This window comes from Dendronephthya gigantea, unplaced genomic scaffold (genome assembly GCF_004324835.1).
Source record: "Dendronephthya gigantea isolate DGI-Jeju-01 unplaced genomic scaffold, DenGig_1.0 000043F, whole genome shotgun sequence".
In the NCBI taxonomy this organism is placed as follows: domain Eukaryota; kingdom Metazoa; phylum Cnidaria; class Anthozoa; order Malacalcyonacea; family Nephtheidae; genus Dendronephthya; species Dendronephthya gigantea.
The window spans coordinates 750,726-766,194 of NW_021163053.1; the positions used below are offsets into that span (position 1 = coordinate 750,726).

General features: G+C 37.1%; 2 protein-coding genes and 1 pseudogene across 4 annotated transcripts; 2 read left to right on the forward strand and 1 right to left on the reverse strand.

Annotated features, from left to right (window-relative positions):
- The first annotated feature begins 28 nt into the window (after positions 1-28).
- LOC114527069 (amiloride-sensitive amine oxidase [copper-containing]-like) lies at positions 29-6,821 on the forward strand. Of its 2 annotated transcripts, XM_028548656.1 has the most exons (3): positions 29-206; positions 515-1,227; positions 4,260-6,821. In XM_028548656.1, exons 2-3 carry the CDS (start codon positions 577-579, stop codon positions 5,781-5,783), a joined length of 2,175 nt encoding a protein of 724 aa, XP_028404457.1. In that variant the 5' UTR covers positions 29-206; positions 515-576; the 3' UTR covers positions 5,784-6,821. The 2 variants fall into 2 exon arrangements, with proteins under 2 accessions (XP_028404457.1, XP_028404456.1); XM_028548655.1 differs by lacking the exons at positions 29-206; positions 515-1,227 and adding an exon at positions 2,793-3,768.
- A 77-nt stretch (positions 6,822-6,898) lies between these two features.
- On the forward strand, positions 6,899-8,298 carry LOC114527185 (annotated as a pseudogene).
- A 103-nt stretch (positions 8,299-8,401) lies between these two features.
- Positions 8,402-15,219, reverse strand: LOC114527184 (probable splicing factor, arginine/serine-rich 7). 2 transcript variants are annotated; one of them, XM_028548827.1, is made up of 16 exons: positions 14,934-15,219; positions 14,471-14,601; positions 14,302-14,390; positions 14,099-14,143; positions 13,854-13,964; positions 13,658-13,746; positions 13,191-13,277; positions 12,765-12,889; positions 12,308-12,341; positions 11,881-11,955; positions 11,583-11,654; positions 11,192-11,290; positions 10,620-10,828; positions 9,541-10,261; positions 9,223-9,272; positions 8,402-9,093 (listed from the first exon to the last, which is right to left on the reverse strand). In XM_028548827.1, exons 1-16 carry the CDS (start codon positions 15,071-15,073, stop codon positions 8,891-8,893), a joined length of 2,280 nt encoding a protein of 759 aa, XP_028404628.1. In that variant the 5' UTR covers positions 15,074-15,219; the 3' UTR covers positions 8,402-8,890. The 2 variants fall into 2 exon arrangements, with proteins under 2 accessions (XP_028404628.1, XP_028404629.1); XM_028548828.1 differs by having other exon boundaries at positions 8,970-9,091; positions 9,220-9,272.
- Between the last annotated feature and the right edge of the window lie 250 nt (positions 15,220-15,469).

Genomic DNA, 15,469 nt, shown 5'->3' on the forward strand with positions numbered 1-15,469 from the left:
GCATTTTATTCTGATTGATCACTTATCTTTTAAACCATGAAGTGCCGGAGAGTGTAGTGTACTGTAATGTACTGTGTGTTCGGTTATGACTATCTAATTATCTAAATAGTGACTTTCAGTCTTTCACTGTGCAACAGACCTACCAAGAAGTGACTGTACTCCACTTGCATATCGTTAACAGTTTAAAGACTGACCAACCGTCAAAGGTAAAAAATAAAACTTATAAGTACCGAAAAAACATGTGTCAAGAAATTAAAGGAGATAAATCCAATAATACATCATTTACATTCACAAAACATTCCGTAACTAACAACATTCCGTACTGGTAGTTCAGTTCTGCCTGATAAAGAATTCATACAAACCTTTCCTCTTCAAACACATCAAATACAGTGTAAATATATAATGGCAACTGATTCGAAGAAGAAAGACAATGCTAGTATCCCGACAAGATTCAAAATCGCCATCTGCATTCTGGTGTTAATTATTGTAGGTCTTATTGTTGCTCTTATTGCAGTTTATGTTAAACTATCTGACGAGGATCAAGACGACACGAAGACTTGCTCACAAAAATCAACTATGACACCGAACTTCACAAAATCTCAGGATCTGTTTCGAGATTTAACTGAAGATGAACTTCTTAAAGTGCGCGACTACATCGTGAACAATGCCTCACTGAATGTCACCCCTTTCGAGAAAGCCACGGTTGACTCGAACTACATTTTCTTAATTGAACTACAAAACCCTATCAAAGACGAAGCTGTTGAATATCTTGATCGAAACGGACGAAAACCAACCAGAGCGGCAAATGTTATAATATTCAAAGGAGCGGAGTCTCCACCAGTTGTGGAGGAAATACTGGTTTATTTGGGTAATTCGATAAGGCATGAACCCAACACTCTTTTTACTAAACGCACAATCCCATTTCACACACGTCCTGCAAATATAAAACAGTCGTCAGCTATCATACACGAGATCGTGATAAACTTTGGTACAAAAGCACATCATATTCTGAAGGAATCGTATGGCGATTACTCGATCGTCAACTGTACAGATCGATGTTTAACATATATAGCGACTGGATTTGATGCATTGCCAGATTCAGATGAGACGATAGCTTGGATTTGGTTTATGAGAAACGTGCCTGGAACAATATTACAACCAGTTGATTTACAACTGCTGTTGACACAAGATGTAAAAGGAGTTAATACCACCAAATTAAAGACTAGGGTGAGATTAAATATAAAGATTTATTTGTTACATATACGCCTGCTTACATTTGCCTACAGGCTACATCACAGTACATTATGAAGCTATACGAGTCTTATTCATATTGTCTAGATATGGTCATCATTATTAATTCTTTCACGTGTTAATTTGTTCTATTCAAATGAAGTATTTCTTAGTGCTGGAAAAATGTTACAGCTGGTTGTACTGGAAAGCTTTAACTTAAAAGCTTTAACTGCGCGGCTATAGGCAGATTCTTTTTTTTAATTAATGCAACTGGCTTCTTGTTGTCGACTAGTCAAGCGAGCTCGGGTTATCACGCGAGCACATTTTTCAAAATGGCGGCGGTTTGTTAAGGTCAAAGCGACAGATGACAGAAAAAGTAATTTTAAAGAAAATGCTGTACAAAAAACGCGAATGAGGCGAAAAATGGGCTAAGATTATTTCAGCAAAGAAGAACGCTTATGGTGTTCGACGAGGATATCGGGTTCAACTCAATGGAATACTTCATCAATTGTATCCAGAAAACTGGCAATTTACAAATGGTTTCAGTTGGTCACATTATCAACTCGCAGTAACAAAATACAAGAAAAATGAAGAGAGAAGTTCATCTATTTATAACCAAAATGACGTGTACAATTCAGTTGTAGACTTTAAAAAGTTTATTTTGGATAACGAGAGCATTGTGGATGAAGATTTAGTCTCGTGGATAACTGTAGCTGTCATGCACATCCCACATTCTGAAGATATTCCCAACACAGCAACACCTGGCAACCATGCTGGATTTTTTCTTCGATCTTTCAATTACTTTGGTGAAGATCCCTCAATATCGTCAAGAGATAGTGTTTTGATCACGCCAACTGATGACGAGGAGCTGCCCCCCCTTGCCTTTTACCAGCAGGGGAAAGAGGGCAAAAATGCCTATGAATTAGATTCTATATCCGAAGTATAGAAGTGCCACAAACGAGCTTCAAGAATAACACAATCGTCACGATTGTGTTATTCTACAAAGAAATTATCTTGGAAAGAGAAAATACGACGATACGAGGTTCAACTGACGATGCTTTATTAATGCGCCGCTACAGGAGTGCCCTTTCAACAAATCTGCGCCCTTTGCCCTTGCATCGTTCCGGCGTCCCTGGACGTAGCGATTGATTACAACAGTTATTTCAGCCAATAGTGATATTTTCAAAGGTAGTTACAGGCTTAAATTCATAAAAAACAACAACATTAATTTATAGTTTTATTAAATAATGAATACTGGTAATTGACGGGACGAGAATAGTGATATCTTGTATAGAATCAATCAAACATAGTATATATAAGTGTAGAAAATGGATACGACAAAGGTATGAGCGTGTACGCGATTCTATATTTTTCATGGTCTTGGACAACGCGCAGTTATATATTCATGAATTAACTCGATTTCGGAACCATTTCCTTTTCTTGTTCTTCGGAATGCTTCATCGTCCAGAAATATGTGGACTATACATCACTTTCGTATACAAAATCAACCAACAAATTAAAAAAATAAAACCTCATAGGACTAAGGGAATGTAAGGTGATGCTTGAATCAAGAAATGAAAGATGATACGTTCAATATTCCAATCATATATCACAAAACAATCCACATCTGCAAAAGAAACATTTCACGCTCCCGGGGGTCTGACTGAACTGAGTTATATCTTTGCTTATATCATACATTGGCACAGAGCAAGTATATAAACAATGGGAAAATCGAAGAAGAAAGACAATGCTTCTATCCCGACAAGATTGAAAATCGCCATCTGTATTCTGGTGTTAATTATTGTAGGTCTTATTGTTGCTCTTATTGCAGTTTCTGTTAATCAATCTGACGATCAAGACGACACGAAGACTTGCTCACAAAGATCAACTATGACACCGAAGTTCACAAAATCTCAGGATCTGTTTCGAGATTTAACTGAAGATGAGCTTCTTGAAGTGCGCGACTACATCGTGAACAATGCCTCACTGAATGTCACCCCTTTTGAGAAAGCTGCGGTTGACTCGAACTACATTTTCTTGATTGAACTACAGAATCCTATCAAAGACGAAGCTGTTGCATATCTTGACCGCAACGGACGAAAACCAAACAGAGCGGCAAATGTTATAATATTCAAAGGAGCGGCGTCTCCACCAGTTGTGGAGGAAATACTGGTTTATTTGGATGAACCGATGAGACATGAACCCAACACTCTTCTTACTAAACGCACAATCCCATTTCACACACGTCCTGCAAATAAACAATGGTCAGCTATCATACACGAGATCGTGATAAACTTTGGTACAAAAGCACATCATATTCTGAAGGAATCCTTCGGAGATTACTCGATCGTCAACTGTACAGATCAATGTTTAACACATTTCGACACTGGATTTGATGCATTGCCAGATTCAGACGAGACGATAGCTTGGATTTGGTTTACGAGAAACGTGCCTGGAACAATACTGCAACCAGTTGATTTACAACTGCTTTTGATACAAAATTCTCAAGGAGTTAATGCCACCAAATTAAAGATTAGGGTGAGATTAAAATATAAAAATTCCTTCGTTAAATGCACCTGCTTACATTATTATTCATATTGTCTAGATATGGTCATCATTATTAATTCAATTTTTATTAATCCTGGAGCCAGTTGTATAAATCTTTGGGTAGTTTTTTTTCTACCTATATAGGTAAAAGTTAGCTACCTTTTTATACAACCCGTTTTGGTATTATTACAAGCCTCTGATGTCACTCTCCGAGGTCAAGTGACCCCGGGATTATCATAGGAAATCACCTATGCAGATGAAAAAATAAGAATTTTGTGAAAGAAAACGTTGCGACTTGCGACTAAATCAACGAAGGAGGCGAAAAATGTATTAAAATTGGTAAAATAGAATAATTGTCAATTTTTGGGGGGAGCAGGTGCCCCTCTACCCCTAACCAACCCCCCCCCTATCCCGTACGCCATACAGACTGACATATTAAGTTTATTCGCGAAATAACAACATGTATAATTGATTCGTTTTAGGTCTACTACAATAAACGAATCTTTGATTCAGTTGATGAATTCGTCAAGTTATATAAACTTGGAAACGTCACAAAAGTTAAACTTCCTGCTCCTAAAGGAAAAGATCTTACATTTTCCACTCTAAACAGGCGAGGAACAAATCTTCAACCTTCTCTACCATTACGTGAACCTGAACAATTTGAACCGGATGGTAAACGTTACACAGCAGAAAACAATCATATCGAATACATGGGATGGAGTTTTGATTTTCGTGTTCGTACAACATCAGGTCTACAATTGTTTGATATCAGATTTAATGGAGAAAGAATCGTGTACGAACTAAGCTTACAAGAGCCTGCATCATTTTACAGCGCCTATTCTCCTGTAAGAGCTAATGGCAACTATCTTGACAGTGCCTGGGCACTTGGCGCTAATTTTGAGCTTGTGAAAGGTGTTGACTGTCCCAAATCTGCTAGATACTTCGATGTTGTATATTTTGTCGACTCGTCAAAACCAGGAAAACGTCGCAATGCTGTTTGCGTCTTTGAACACAATCTAGGAATTCCGCTTCGCCGCCATTTTGAGAACGACTTTGAAGGTGGTTATACTTTCTATGGAGGAATGCAAGGTACAGGACTTGTTTTAAGAACAATATCCACACCATATAACTACGACTATATATATGATTTCATATTTTACCCCAACGGAGTCATTGAATCGAAAGTTTCCACAACGGGCTACTTGTTGACTACTTTTTGGACCCCTGAAGAAGACGAATATGGTAATCAAGTGTATAAAAATGTCGCTGGCTCACTGCATGATCATATGATCCATTACAAAGTTGATCTAGATATTGCAGGAAGAAATAACAGATATGAAACAATAACAACAAAAATCGAGAATATTTCTTCATCGTGGTTTCCAAACAAACGTCATGTCCAGAAAAGATTAATACGTGATCTAAAGAAAACTGAAGTCGACGCTGCTTATAAATTTGATTTTCAACATCCATCTTATCTGAATTTCTATAACTCAGCAAAGAAGAACGCTTATGGTGTTCGACGAGGATATCGGGTTCAACTCAATGGAATACTTCATCAATTGTATCCAGAAAACTGGCAATTTACAAATGGTTTCAGTTGGTCACATTATCAACTTGCAGTAACAAAATACAAGAAAAATGAAGAGAGAAGTTCATCTATTTATAACCAAAGGGACATGTACAATCCAGTTGTAGACTTTAAAAAGTTTATTTTGGATAACGAGAGCATTGTGGATGAAGATTTAGTCTCGTGGATAACTGTAGCTGTCATGCATATCCCACATTCTGAAGATATTCCTAACACAGCAACACCTGGCAACCATGCTGGATTTTTTCTTCGACCTTTTAATTACTTCGATGAAGATCCCTCAATATCGTCAAGAGATAGTGTTTTGATCACACCAACTGATGACGGTTCAAAGGTTGATAGATTTGGTAGACCTCACGGTTCTCAATGCGTTCCCCCGGATGTACCCATTGATTACAACGGACGAGAATTATAAACTAATATTTCAAAGGTAGTTATATAATCACAGATGGTAAGCACGATACATATATTTTATGATTTTGGTGAATGCAAGAATAGACGAGACAAGGTTAATAATACTTTGTACAACAATAAACGTTAATTAGACTTTTAGGCTTGCAGGTGGTAGTACATGGAATATAGACATGGTAGAATAGGTAGGAGAGTACACAACAGAATAAGCAGATTTTGAAAGATTGAAATGATAAGCTGTTGATTTCTAAGTATAGACGTGATCTAAAAACACAATTATTTGCAAATAAATTTCATTCATCCATCTATCCAAAACCTTATAGACGAGTATAGGACTTATCTTTGGCGATTCTCTCTTCTAATTACTAAAGAAATTCTCCGATTACGGTCATTTTATAGCCTATAGAGTAACGCTAATACTCGGTATCTAAATAAATCGAGAGCGCGGTTGCATGCAAAAGCAAAAATGCTATCTATAAAAAGGAAAACCAATCAAAATTTACACATGCTAAAATTCGATTTCAAAAACCACTTCGAGCGCAATTGGTCGCCTCGCAACAAAAACGAGGCAGATCGCATGTCGCACATTTTGTGACAGGACGCTATAAATAAAGCTTTGTTTATAGAGATAATGTCAGTTGGGACGTCTTAACATGTAAAATATTTCACCGCAGATACAGGTACTATTTAATGCATGTAAAGACAGGACATATATCGCATTAAAATTTCGTTTGTTAGAAAGCTGGAAAAATTTTCCATGCAGAGTCATTATTGGAATTAAGAACAAGTTCTCATTTCAGCAGGTTTTACCTCTGTGTACGTTTATTTCGTATACGCGGTATTCATGTGATTCATATTGATGCGATAGACAATTTGTTTACGTTAAGAACCTTGTTTATACATCGAGGTCAGGGTCACTACACCTCTGCGTTTTCCGAAATGGCAAATATTCTTTTTGGCAAAGTAGTAGCTATGTTGGTGTAATATATGGAATAATGTCAGTTTTCTCCGTGATGCTTCTATATGGTATAGCCAGATATGAACAAGTATTTACTGTTATAGTCTTATGAAAAAATGCAGATGCCCTTAAGATATAGATTTATTGCGACATGAATGGTTTTATAATTAAGCGTCCCTTACACGATTAAGACTGCTTGCGGTAAAACAAATGGATGCAAACGAGAAAATATGCATTTAACCGGTACTGCTAAATCCGTGAACTAGAAAGTGTTAAAATGAAGTTGATACCACAACAGTACGGTTTCAGAGTCATGTAAAATTTGGTGTCATGAAATGTATGCGACATAAAAATCAGTCAAACAACTTCACTTGAATACGTTTGATACATCAATAATTAATAAACCTAGCAACAAAAATAGTAAACTAACATGAAGTTATAACATACATGTCGGCATCTGAGGTAGGATAACGTTGGCGTCATGATTAAAACGGAAAAAGCGTTCAAAAATGACGATGTAGCGGACCTGCGATCAACGAAAGATGCAAATGGGAAAAAGGGAAAAGACGAGAAAAAGAAGGAACACAGTGTTCCAGCAAAAAGTTGGATAACAAAATTTTGTAAACGACCTGGAAACGAATGGTTAGAAGAAATAGATCGAGACTTTCTGCGAGATTATACTAATCTTACAGGACTAGACGAAGAGATATGCTACCTATCGCATGGACTTCATATCATCCTGAGCGATGGATTATACTTAGATTGCAACGGAAACAGTAATATTCGTACAAAGACCGAAGGGAAGCATCTCGAAGCAGCTGAGAAGTTATACAGTTTAGTGCATGCACGATATATGCTTACAAGCAAGGGACTTGAAAAAGTTTGTCATAAATACAAGCAAGGGCTTTATGGCCTGTGTCCAAGATTCTATTGTGAAAAGACGAAAGTTTTACCAATTGGTATGTCAGATAAACTTGGACAAAGTGATGTAAAAATATATTGTCCAAGTTGCGAGGACGTATATAACTCAGGACTACCTGGAAGCGAACTTGCAGACGGAGCATGTTTTGGGACAAACGTACCACAGATGTTCTTTATGGCTTACCCAACACTTCATCCAGTTCCAACACTAGGGCACTATGTGCCCAAATTGTTTGGCTTCAAGGTTCATGCCTCAGTGGAACATCAACACGGTGCAATCACGGAGTACAAGGAGCGTCAAAAACCCCAAACAAAGTATCACCGTTCAAAAACTAGCGTAAAGGTGAAAGATAACTGCAAGGCCAAGGAAAACGATCCTTCACAAGACAATACGAAGCAAAAACTACCCGATATCACGGGACACTGCAAGAAGGAAAATACCAAAGACATACATAGAAATTCTTCAGAGAAAACTAGAAGACGACGGAGACGTAAGAGAACCACAGAGATGGAAGTGAAATAAAGATATGTTTTACACTAACGTGACTCTTGAGGTTACCTACAGACAGGAAACGTTATTGGGTTTTGAATGAAAATTTCCCTGTTAGGGCGAAACAATTTAATTGGCCCTCAATCGAATTGGTGACACGAAAATTTAACAATTAAAAATGAAAGATATTTGAATTGCATAAGAATCGACAATTAAGCAAGTGTCATATGGTGTTTGCTTGACAGGCAACGCATTTAATATACAATTACACATATGTATGGGTTTATCTTTTAGGGGAGCGTGGTCTATTAGCGTAGCAGTAGATCTTGCAGTTCCACTTTATTTTTTGTTAGGCCTTAAGGTTGTGCTTTTAAACCAGAACTTTGAGCGCGCGAGGGAATCCTTTAAAATTCGAAATTTCCTATGAAGCGAAGTATGTTTTCTAATGTAATTCCTTTACATTGTCTTTTTGTAAATCGAAATATCTGTTTACAGAAGTGAAAAAGCAATAATTCATCATCTCCCAGACCCAAAGTTATCGAGTTTGCTGAATTGCATTATATATGCGGCTTTTGTAAGCGCTGCAAAATGTGTTTTATCCAACCAGAAGCATGATTGCGTCGCTAAAATTGAAAGTTTGAACACCATATATAAAAACACGTATCTAGATGAAAGCCATAATCAGCATTTGCATAACAACAACACCTAGGCTATCATTATCGTCTGGGGCTACTAGTATATCTTAGTCACTAGCACTATCATAATGGTCAGCTGAGATAGGCTTCTTCTTATAATGTCGTTTTCTTTTTTTGCCATCGTCACCATCAGATTCGTAATCGCTACGTTTTCGGCGCGATTTCTTCCGATCCTCATCCGAATCATCGCTTCGGTTTGCTTTCGGGCGTTCTTCCGTTTCCCCATCACTTTCTCGTGCATGTTTTTTACCTGAACAAAGATAACTTCTGTAGGCAATTCATATACAGTAGCATGTTTCATAAAAAGTTGCTAATTACCAGCCATTTTCAGAACTCGAAAACTCCCTAATTTCAATTGAACAAGTAAAAGAAAACATACCATCATTATCATCTCGTTTATCACGCTTATCTTTTTTCTTTTTGTGCCGGCTGGAAAAACAAGGCATAAAGTAAGTATTGATAAATATCATGGAAACTGCAGAAGCATGCAAACACGATGTAAGAGTGCTTGCTTGAGATGTTTGTGTAAAGTCGTCTGATGCAACAAAAAATTGTATTTTTTTCCTAAAATGAATTTAGCACGTACAGTATAAATACAATGAACACAATGAACGTAGGTGTAAATTGACAGAAATGCAATATTTGAAGATATGGTAAAACAACTCATTAAAATATTTGGATCAAGAAGTATACACACCTCGAGCTCGATCTTCTCGGTGACTTTGATGGAGATTTACTTGGAGATTTATCCTTAGTTCTCTTCCTCTCTCGTCCTTTACTTCGCGAACGAGATCTTTCTCTTGATCTCTCTCTTCTCTTTCTAGTTGACTCTCTATCCCTTTCCTTATCTCTATCTCGATCTTTCTCTTTGTCCCGATCTTTCTCTCTATCTTTCTCTCTATCCCGATCTTTCTCTTTGTCCCGATCTTTCTCTCTAACTTTTTCTTTGTCCCGATCTTTTTCTCTATCCCTTTCCTTATCTCTATCTTTTTCTTTCTCTCTATCTTTCTCTCTATCCCGATCTTTCTCTCTGTCCCTTTCCTTTTCCCTATCTTTTTCTTTGTCCCGATCTTTATCTCTGCTGCGATCTTTTTCTCTGTCACGAACCTTTTCTTTCTCTTTGTCGCGATCTTTTTCTCGTTCACGATCTTTCTCCTTTTCACGATTCTTTCCTCTCTCTTTTTCCCGAGATTTTCCTTTTATCCGATCCTTTTCTGTATCTTTTTCTTTTTCCCTGTCATCAGCATCCTTTTCCATTTCCTCGTCTTTCTTTTCTTCTTCTAATTCCTTCTCTCCCTCTCTTCCTTTTTTCTCTCCTTTTTTCTCTCCTCCATCATCATTTACACCCTCCTTTTCCTTCTCGTTTTCATTTTCTTTCTGATCTTCCTTCTCTTTTCCTTCCATTTCCTTATCACGACCTACATAAATAGTTGTAAAAATAGGGAGTTAATTTAATAGTGAGTTTAAGACGGATAAGCGGACCACGCTTAAGTCTTGAGGTATACTACACGACGTACTGCGACATTACTTATAGCAGAATGATATTGTTAGCAAAGGAGGAGATTGCATAGGTTTTACATTTACCAGCTAAACACGAAGCTTTGCGTATAAAATCACCCGGGATGAATTTGAAATGCATTTAGCATTTCAAAAACCATTAAACCATGGTCGGTAGCCCATTGTCAACATCTTAAACTCCCTATTATCTCCTGCCTAATATACAGAAGACGATGTACTTTATCACACACCTCTTTCATAATCAATCAATAAAAATACCTTTATCCTCTTCGCTGTCTTTCTTCTTCTCGGGCGATTTCCCTTCATCTTTTTTCTCACTCTTTTTTCGTGAGCTTTCAGACTTTGATTTATCTTTTCCACGGTCACGTGACCTGTCACGCGTGCGTTCTCCGGAACGATCACGTGATTTACGTCGACTCTTTTCTTTGGACCGGCCACGAGATGATGAACGACGACGTTTCCGGTCCCTGTTTAGAATACATGAAACTCGTTATCGGTCTATCCATCTGTATATCTTCTATCGTTAGGTTTATAGCTACTGTATAGACATAATATGAAACCCTGAGAATGAATAGTAAAAACTAGTAATGGGAAAGTTTAAGTCAGAGTTATCTATTTAGACACCAATTCACGACATTCTGGATGAAGAAGAGTTATGGTAGTTACAAAGTCTGAGTTGTACTGGTCAGGATGACAAGTGTTACATGAAGTAGGCAAGGTCAGGCGGTCAGGGTAAAGGCGTCAGTTATACTTGAGTTAGATTCATCGTTACTGTACGATGCTGTCATATCATGGAAGTCAGACGATAATAGTTGATAATAGTTTCTTACCTGCTAGGACTTCGTGATCTACGAGGTCGACTTGTTGATCTGCGCCGTCTTCGAGACTTGGAATCAGAACGCTGAGATCGTCGTGATGGAGAGCGGGACCTGGGAACAAACCACGCACGACATTAAAACGACATACAGTAAACGAGGGTAATATTGTTATCTACTCTATGTTATCTTTTTGAACAATACAGAAAAATTATGTCTGTTAATAACTTGTCGATAACTAATATGAATGTAAATTTAGACAGGCAATGGCTAAACGTTCGCTTTCGATTGATCAACAAATGATAAAGTAGAGTATAGTAAACTTAACGATGGCTTGTAGCGTTAATCATTGAATGGATATAGGGCTCTTCACTTTTCGAAATATAGTTTAATTTACTTTGCTTACCTGCTGGGACTCCGACGTCTTTTGTATCTGTCACGTGACAATGAACGGCGACGTCTGGCTCCATAACGATCACTGTAAATTCACGAGAACGTGATTACAACCAAAATCATCGCATGCAGGTGTATTTTTCCATCATATAAGCAACGATTGGGTTCAGAGATTAAACTTTAACATGTAGTATATGTACTAATTTAATAATATACTTAATTCAATGATGGATATTTGATATATATTTACATTCATATCACAAGAAAAGGTCTCACATAAAACCACATCTAAAACGAAACAAAAATAATACCCCGATCTCGATCTGCTACGTCGTCTTCTAGATCTTGATGGTGAACGAGAACGAGATCGTCTCCGTGATGGTGAACTACATGGAAGAAACAAAACCGCTCAGTAGAGCTCCACCATGATACCTCGTTCATTTGACAACTGTACGAGCAAGGAAGGAACCCCTAACAACCCTATATACTCCTAGCCATCCTTTGATTTTGTACTCCAGTAACCGTAAAAGTAATACATATTGTAGTATTCAAAATGACTCGAATAAAATCAAAACTACACAGGGCACTCAAATGGTAAGAACGTTTACTGGTTACCAACCGTAAATTAACAGGAAAGGGAGTCATTTTCACCAACAATAGTCAGTGGTCACATTTACAGATTTCTAAGTAGCCTTTATGTTTGGAGAACAGCGTGTGAATGAATTAACATCTACATACCGACTTCGTGAACTTCTCCGAGATTTTGGATCATCTGAATATGTCAAGACACAATAAGAAACTCTTTTTAGCAAAGCCTCTTATAACACTTTTATGATGTCAACATAAGTAGTCATATGGTCAGGGAAATTTACTCGCTATACATGTAAGGTATTGAGGAATGATAACAATCGAGAAAGCACAAGCCATCTCACTATATACACCCAGATCTCTTACTATTAGGTCTGTTGCATGACAGTCACATGACATACAAGAAACAAACAGTGAGCTCTCAGCCTCGCACTGCAAACAAATTGCTTTGAATGTAGGATGCAGGGGTGGGGTGGGGGCAAGGGGGATGTGCTCCCCAATATATCAAGGGGGCCAAGAATATTGTTCTAACAACCCCTTGTTGAATTCAAACGACTCTTTTATTTCATGATCTTTATTATGTTATCAAATAAAAACATTCACTTACCATCAAGTTCTTCACTGACAAGCTTTGAAGCTTCAGTAACTTTCTTCATAGTTTTATCCATACCACTTTTCATGCGAGCAATCTCTTTCTCAGGTTTAAAGATATTAGTTTTGGCAAAACTGACCCTAAAGTAAAATTAAACAAGCGGGAAATGTTTTACCAGAAAATATCAACAAATGGATAAGCCTCAGAAAAGGGAATCACAAAAGTTACCATAAAGAGTCACATTGCAATTTACTCAAACTCCTAAATCTACTTTGTTAAACAACCTAATCTTGTTTGCAGGAATTATGTTGAAACATGCGGTTAAACAACTTGCATAGCGTTGGTTGTAAGGGAAATTGAAATAGATATCAATTTTGCAGACACTGAAAGTAGACAAAAACTTTCTTCACAACTGTGTCTATTTTATTTTTAAATTCTTACTTCAAAGGTTCACCACCAAACATTGCTCCATTGTACTGAAGAGCTCTTGCAACACAACTGGCTTCTTGGAATTCAATAAATGCATATCTTTGAAAAAGGAACAAAAAGATGAGTCCAAAAGTACTGCATTATAGAAAACACAACAAAAATATCCCCAAATAATGTATCTGGAGTACACACCAGTTATCATTCATAGCAAGTTCCAACACACAAATGGCGCACTGCTCTAGTTCGACTGCTATAGTCTACCTTCGCAATTGGGTTGTTCAATATATATTATATTAACAATGGCAGTAACATTACAGAAAGTGGTGAATTATTCACCACATCTAAAAAATAATTAGTCTACAGAAACAACCATATTATGTGGTATGTATGAATATTAATCATACATCAAAATTTACAGGTACCCCATATTTAAAGGATTGCAAATAGATGCAGATCACTGATACAAGATAGGCTCAAACCTTGTTGTTTCCTCATCATCACCAACAATGCGAGCATATCGGATATCTCCACAGGCTGAGAAAAATGACATCAACTGTTCAGCATTAATCTAAAATATTATAAATATTTCTAAGTCACATCATCAGTTTATTAAACAATTTTCACCACTAAAAGAATTTCCCGGTGCATTAATTAAATTCACACATTGACACATACATCTTTTGGTAAATGTTGCACATAAGCAGTTCTCCTAATTTCATCCAGTTTTAATGGTTCAACATCAGGAAGGGGTGGTGGTTGTGGGCATGTCAGTTGCATTCGGACAACCTGGAGTGATAAAAATCTGTTTTACGCACTTAATATTTACATTATGTATGCTCATAGTGATATTTCTGGCCATCAACAAAACTTCATACTTCCTATCACCATAGGTAATGTATGGGGAAGAGGAATAAACTTACTGGTTGGTCAGTTCCAACTACTGCTTGAACAATACCAGGTATGCACTAAAATATACAAACTGTAGATAGATATGGAAGGTGCATTCAATGCCTAGTACATTAACATTCCATCTACGTAATGCTAAACAAAAATTAAAATAAACAGTTTTCTAACTCTAATATGTCAACCATATACAATAGAAGTTACACAATAGAAGTTTAACCTGATTGATCAATCCACCAGCATAGTTTCCCATTACATCTGGTGATGGTGCAACCACTTGCAAAGCTTGATGTTCCTCAGGGATGATTCCTGTTAGGTCCATAGTAGAAATATTTTAACAATGAGTTTACCATGTGGATTTCACAAGTGGCAGCATAATATGAACTTACCATCTCCAATTGGAACAACAATGAGTGCTTTATCTATGAACACAGTGTTTGTCAAATGCTGAGCAACAAGGACACTGGATGGATCTTGATATTTAACATACACAACCTGGGCACCAAATGATGTTAGATCCCTGGAAATGAAAAATAGAAGTAAGCAATTATAATAAATTGTTTAAAATTAACAAATATGAGGGTAATCAAAGCCCTAACTTTTGGTATTGGTTAGAAAAATCATCTCAAACATTGTGGTTGAATGATTAAATGGGGAAAACATGATCTATTTCAAATGGCAAATTCACCTAGCAGGTTATTCTGTTTCCTAGAAACCAGTGGTAGGGGTAGTTAATATACTGTACAATCACTACAATGCAAGCATGGTTTGTCCCAGTAATGCTTGTATTCTAAACTGTGACCAGTTATTATCATACAACAAAGTATACACAACGCTTTCCTTCATACTCACTGTGTAGGATAAATTTTCATTTCTTCAATTTCTCCAAGAAAATCAAAAAATGTCTTTAGTTGTTCGTATGTGGCTGTTTTGGCGACATTCGTGACTTGAATGACCTTGGTTGCTGCGCTGGGTATCTCTCCTGTGGTCATTTTGAAAGCGAACGAAAGAGGATACTGAATACTTTATTCTCAAGACTGCAAAGTTGTATAAAATAATATCATTGCAGTGAAATTGACGCCCTTTCTTCCCCCTCGTTTATCAACAAAGATCACACATGGCCATTTTATAAACTGAATTTTGGTCGATATGCGCCAACAGTGTGACCAGATCAGCGGATTTACCAAGCCTAAAAAGAAGAAAGGATGGAGGGGAGGAGATAACATTGTCGACATTTGCAGAGCGTTAGACAAATTATACGTTTTCTATATCGTGAAAGTTAATTTAAAAGGAATCAGTAAAGCCGTATATATGAATATGGATGACTAATCTCAGGCCGCATAGGACATAGGTCAGTCGTTATTACATTTGTGTGAAATAAAATTGAC

Excerpts from the sequence above, each read along its gene's own strand:
- LOC114527184 (XM_028548827.1), bottom strand. The coding sequence starts at position 15,073 with ATGACCACAGGAGAGATACCCAGCGCAGCAACCAAGGTCATTCAAGTC. Across the intron at positions 13,747-13,853 it reads TGCAACATTTACCAAAAGAT|ATTAATGCTGAACAGTTGAT; the intron begins GTATGTGTCAAT and ends ATAATATTTTAG. Across the intron at positions 11,956-12,307 it reads CGGAGAAGTTCACGAAGTCG|TTCACCATCACGGAGACGAT; the intron begins GTATGTAGATGT and ends TCTTCCATGTAG.
- LOC114527069 (XM_028548655.1), top strand. The coding sequence starts at position 2,953 with ATGGGAAAATCGAAGAAGAAAGACAATGCTTCTATCCCGACAAGATTG. Across the intron at positions 3,769-4,259 it reads CCACCAAATTAAAGATTAGG|GTCTACTACAATAAACGAAT; the intron begins GTGAGATTAAAA and ends GATTCGTTTTAG.